At 43.0% G+C, this 6,126-nt stretch overlaps 1 protein-coding gene across 4 annotated transcripts in view; it reads right to left on the bottom strand.

The window, feature by feature from the left end:
* Positions 1-791: 791 nt before the first annotated feature.
* The window catches only part of LOC306918363 (replication protein A 32 kDa subunit-like), a 22,910-nt gene continuing 17,575 nt past the window's right edge, over positions 792-6,126 (bottom strand). For all 4 annotated transcript variants that reach the window (XM_079531259.1, XM_079531258.1, XM_079531260.1 and 1 more), the window contains one exon: positions 792-1,191. In XM_079531259.1, coding sequence (XP_079387385.1) covers positions 1,107-1,191 — 85 coding nt within the window. In that variant the 3' untranslated portion in view covers positions 792-1,106. The remainder of the gene's footprint in view (positions 1,192-6,126) is intronic.

Below are 6,126 nucleotides of genomic sequence, written 5' to 3'. Positions count from 1 at the left end.
TGTGAAGTGAGGGGCGCTCTTAGCATCATACATCATCATGACACATGTCAATTTGCTCATCCACATATGACGTACATTCTCTATTCATTGTCAATGAAATGTTAATGTTTGTGTAAGACGAAAATCTACACTAATAGCTGAATATAGGAGGGGCTAGCGCCCTATAAATCTACACTAATAGCTGAATATAGGAGGGGCCAGCGCCCTATAAATCTACACTAATAGCTGAATATAGGAGGGGCCAGCGCCCTATAAATCTACACTAATAGCTGAATATAGGAGGGGCCAGCGCCCTATAAATCTACACTAATAGCTGAATATAGGAGGGGCCAGCGCCCTATAAATCTACACTAATAGCTGAATATAGGAGGGGCCAGCGCCCTATAAATCTACACTAATAGCTGAATATAGGAGGTGGACACGCTTATGCGTTGCATGGTGCTTGCAGTTAGGGTTAGGTTGGGTTGGGTTAGGTTGGGTTAGGTTGGGTTGGGTTAGGTTAGGTTGGGTTAGGTTGGGTTAGGTTGGCCTTACACTAGCCGATTTTTTTCAATCTGAAATCTGATAGCACCACACACTACAGGATAATCGGAGCGGGGCAGAGCAAATATCAAACATTCTTGATGTTGATCGGGCCGATCCCGATCGCGCTTTGAGCGGTCGGGCACCCCCCGAGCGTCAAAAATGCCCGATTATCGGCTAGTGTAAGGCCACCTTTAGTTACTGTACACACAACCACAGTTAAGAGACACGAGACCAGTTTTGATGCTTCGGTAGTGATTATTGTACAATTCATTATATATTCATTATAATTATTACATCATTCATTATGTAAACATTATAATTATTACATCATTCATTATGTAATCATTATAATTATTATATCATTCATTATGTAACCATTATAATTATTACATCATCCATTATGTAATCCAACTTCCAACACTGAAATGGCAGTCGCTGTTGTTGCATCAGCAGAGAATCAATTACAAATAAACAGAAATAAAACAGAAAATAAAGATAATAAACATATCTATTTAAATAAAGATAATAATTTAAATAAAGATAATATCATCAATGTGATTCAATCAATCATAACAATTGTTTTAAGTGTTGTGTGAAGACTTGTAATGTCGATCATCCACGGTGGTGAAGATATGTCCATCTCTGAGCAGAAACCTCACAGCGTCTCTGTTGAAATGAAGAGTCCACACAGTTACAGTATCCACAGTTACAGTATCCACAGTTACAGTCCACACAGTTACACACAGTTACATCTCTGATGATGAAACCTCACAGCGTCTCTGTTGAAATGAAGAGTCCACACAGTTACAGTATCCACAGTTACAGTATCCACAGTTACAGTATCCACAGTTACAGTCCACACAGTTACACACAGTTACATCTCTGATGATGAAACCTCACAGCGTCTCTGTTGAAATGAAGAGTCCACACAGTTACATCTCTGACCCTAACCCTAACCCTAACCCTAACCCTAACCTCACAGCGTCTCTGTTGAAATGAAGAGTCCACACAGTTACAGTATCCACAGTTACAGTATCCACAGTTACAGTCCACACAGTTACATCTCTGAGGATGAATGGTGCAAAGATTTACATAGATTGTGCATTACATTCATCCATTCACACACACATTCACACACCTTTACATAGATTGTGCATTACATTCATCCATTCACACACACATTCACACACCTTTACATAGATTGTGCATTACATTCATCCATTCACACACACATTCACACACCTTTACATAGATTGTGCATTACATTCATCCATTCACACACACATTCACACACCTTTACATAGATTGTGCATTACATTCATCCATTCACACACACATTCACACACCTTTACATAGATTGTGCATTACATTCATCCATTCACACACACATTCACACACCTTTACATAGATTGTCCATTACATTCACCCATTCACACACACATTCACACACCTTTACATAGATTGTGCATTACATTCATCCATTCACACACACATTCACACACCTTTACATAGATTGTCCATTACATTCACCCATTCACACACACATTCACACACCTTTACATAGATTGTGCATTACATTCATCCATTCACACACACATTCACACACCTTTACATAGATTGTGCATTACATTCACCCATTCACACACACATTCACACACCTTTACATAGATTGTGCATTACATTCACCCATTCACACACACATTCACACACCTTTACATAGATTGTGCATTACATTCACCCATTCACACACCTTTACATAGATTGTGCATTACATTCACCCATTCACACACATTCACACACCTTTACATAGATTGTGCATTACATTCACCCATTCACACACCTTTACATAGATTGTGCATTACATTCACCCATTCACACACACATTCACACACCTTTACATAGATTGTGCATTACATTCACCCATTCACACACCTTTACATAGATTGTGCATTACATTCATCCATTCACACACACACATTCACACACCTTTACATAGATTGTGCATTACATTCATCCATTCACACACACATTCACACACCTTTACATAGATTGTCCATTACATTCACCCATTCACACACACATTCACACACCTTTACATAGATTGTGCATTACATTCATCCATTCACACACACATTCACACACCTTTACATAGATTGTGCATTACATTCACCCATTCACACACACATTCACACACCTTTACATAGATTGTGCATTACATTCACCCATTCACACACCCATTCACACACCTTTACATAGATTGTGCATTACATTCACCCATTCACACACCTTTACATAGATTGTGCATTACATTCACCCATTCACACACACATTCACACACCTTTACATAGATTGTGCATTACATTCACCCATTCACACACCTTTACATAGATTGTGCATTACATTCACCCATTCACACACACATTCACACACCTTTACATAGATTGTGCATTACATTCACCCATTCACACACCTTTACATAGATTGTGCATTACATTCATCCATTCACACACACACACATTCACACACCTTTACATAGATTGTGCATTACATTCATCCATTCACACACACATTCACACACCTTTACATAGATTGTCCATTCACACACACATTCACACACCTTTACATAGATTGTGCATTACATTCATCCATTCACACACACATTCACACACCTTTACATAGATTGTGCATTACATTCACCCATTCACACACACATTCACACACCTTTACATAGATTGTGCATTACATTCACCCATTCACACACACATTCACACACCTTTACATAGATTGTGCATTACATTCACCCATTCACACACCTTTACATAGATTGTGCATTACATTCACCCATTCACACACACATTCACACACCTTTACATAGATTGTGCATTACATTCACCCATTCACACACCTTTACATAGATTGTGCATTACATTCATCCATTCACACACACACATTCACACACCTTTACATAGATTGTGCATTACATTCATCCATTCACACACACATTCACACACCTTTACATAGATTGTGCATTACATTCACCCATTCACACACACATTCACACACCTTTACATAGATTGTGCATTACATTCACCCATTCACACACCTTTACATAGATTGTGCATTACATTCATCCATTCACACACACACACACACACACACACACACACACACACACACACACACACACACATTCACACACCTTTACATAGATTGTGCATTACATTCATCCATTCACACACACACACACACACACACACACACACACACACACACACACACACACACACACACACACACACACACACACACACACACACACACACACACACACACACACACACATTCACATACCTTTACATAGATTGTGCACTACATTCATCCATTCACACACACATTCACACACCTTTACATAGATTGTGCACTACATTCATCCATTCACACACACACTCACACACCTTTACATAGATTGTGTGTACATTCACACACACATTCACACACCGATGGTGGAGGAAACCATGCAAGGCACCAACCAGCACATCAGGAGCAAATCGGGGATCAGAGTCTTGCTCAAGGACACTTTCACACTAACTCTGGGGTTCGAACTGGCAACCTTGCGGTTACCATCCAGCCACTCTACCCCTGAGCCACCGCCGCCCCCTAGTGGCCACTCTACCCCTGAGCCACCGCCGCCCCACAACTTCCCATGATATACTGTAGGCCCTATGACATGGGCCCTATGACATGGGCCCTATGACATGGGCCCCTATGATATGGGCCCTATGACATGGGCCCTATGATATGGGCCCCTATAATATGGGCCCTATGACATGGGCCCTATGATATGGGCCCCTATGATATGGGCCCTATGACATGTGCCCTATGATATGGGCCCTATGATATGGGCCCCTATGATATGGGCCCTATGACATGGGCCCTATGACATGGGCCCTATGATATGGGCCCTATGACATGGGCCCTATGACATGGGCCCTATGATATGGGCCCCTATGACATGGGCCCCTATGATATGGGCCCTATGACATGGGCCCTATGATATGGGCCCTATGACATGGGCCCTATGACATGGGCCCTATGATATGGGCCCCTATGACATGGGCCCCTATGATATGGGCCCTATGACATGGGCCCCTATGACATGGGCCCCTATGATATGGGCCCTATGACATGGGCCCTATGATATGGGCCCTATGACATGGGCCCTATGATATGGGCCCTATGACATGGGCCCTATGATATGGGCCCTATGACATGGGCCCTATGATATGGGCCCCTATGATATGGGCCCTATGATATGGGCCCTATGACATGGGCCCCTATGACATGGGCCCCTATGATATGGGCCCTATGACATGGGCCCCTATGACATGGGCCCCTATGATATGGGCCCCTATGATATGGGCCCTATGACATGGGCCCTATGATATGGGCCCCTATGATATGGGCCCCTATGATATGGGCCCTATGATATGGGCCCCTATGATATGGGCCCTATGACATGGGCCCTATGATATGGGCCCCTATGATATGGGCCCCTATGACATGGGCCCTATGACATGGGCCCTATGATATGGGCCCTATGACATGGGCCCTATGACATGGGCCCCTATGATATGGGCCCTATGATATGGGCCCCTATGACATGGGCCCTATGACATGGGCCCTATGATATGGGCCCTATGACATGGGCCCTATGACATGGGCCCTATGACATGGGCCCCTATGATATGGGCCCTATGATATGGGCCCCTATGACATGGGCCCTATGACATGGGCCCTATGACATGGGCCCTATGATATGGGCCCCTATGACATGGGCCCTATGACATGGGCCCCTATGACATGGGCCCTATGATATGGGCCCTATGACATGGGCCCTATGATATGGGCCCCTATGACATGTGCCCTCGATTCTTGGTCCTCTGATATTCAAGAGATACACCTTAGAAATATTGCACGAATCAGAGCCTATTTGTCATTGGACGATGCAAAAACGCTAATCAACACCTTTGTTTTTTCTCGGCTTGATTACTGCAATGCTTTTTTCTGGACTGCCTAAGAAAACAACTGACAGATTACAACTTGTCCAAAATGCAGCAGCCAGAGTTTTAACTGCACTGGCTTCCGGTTGTTTTTAGGATCGATTTAAAAATTATTTTACTTGTTTATAAAGCTCTCAATGGTCTCGCACCTTCCTACCTACATGACTGCCTGCCTAAATATGTCCCAAACCGCCCCCTAAGGTCTTCCACTGCTGGCCTGCTCGCTTTGCCTAAAAAAATGACAACTAAAAAATATGGGGAAGCAGCGTTTTGCTTCTACGGGCCGACGGCGTGGAACAAACTCCCACTGTACCTTCGACAGGCAGCCTCTGTAGACATTTTTAAAGCGCAGCTCAAGACCCACTTCTACACTCTTGCTTTTAATTGATCTTTTATTTATTTTTGTTATTCATGATATGGGCCCTATGACATGGGCCCTATGATATGGGCCCCATGGCAAACTGAGTTCTCAACGGAGAAGAATGAGGCCTGGCCCTAATTAGCATAGATTTTAGGCCTAAATATTAGAACTATTATTTTT

This window comes from Electrona antarctica (genome assembly GCF_951216825.1).
Source record: "Electrona antarctica genome assembly, contig: scaffold_81, whole genome shotgun sequence".
Classification (NCBI taxonomy): Eukaryota; Metazoa; Chordata; class Actinopteri; order Myctophiformes; family Myctophidae; genus Electrona; species Electrona antarctica.
Note: the sequence above shows the minus strand (reverse complement) of the source record. Positions and strands in the feature narration are given on the sequence as shown.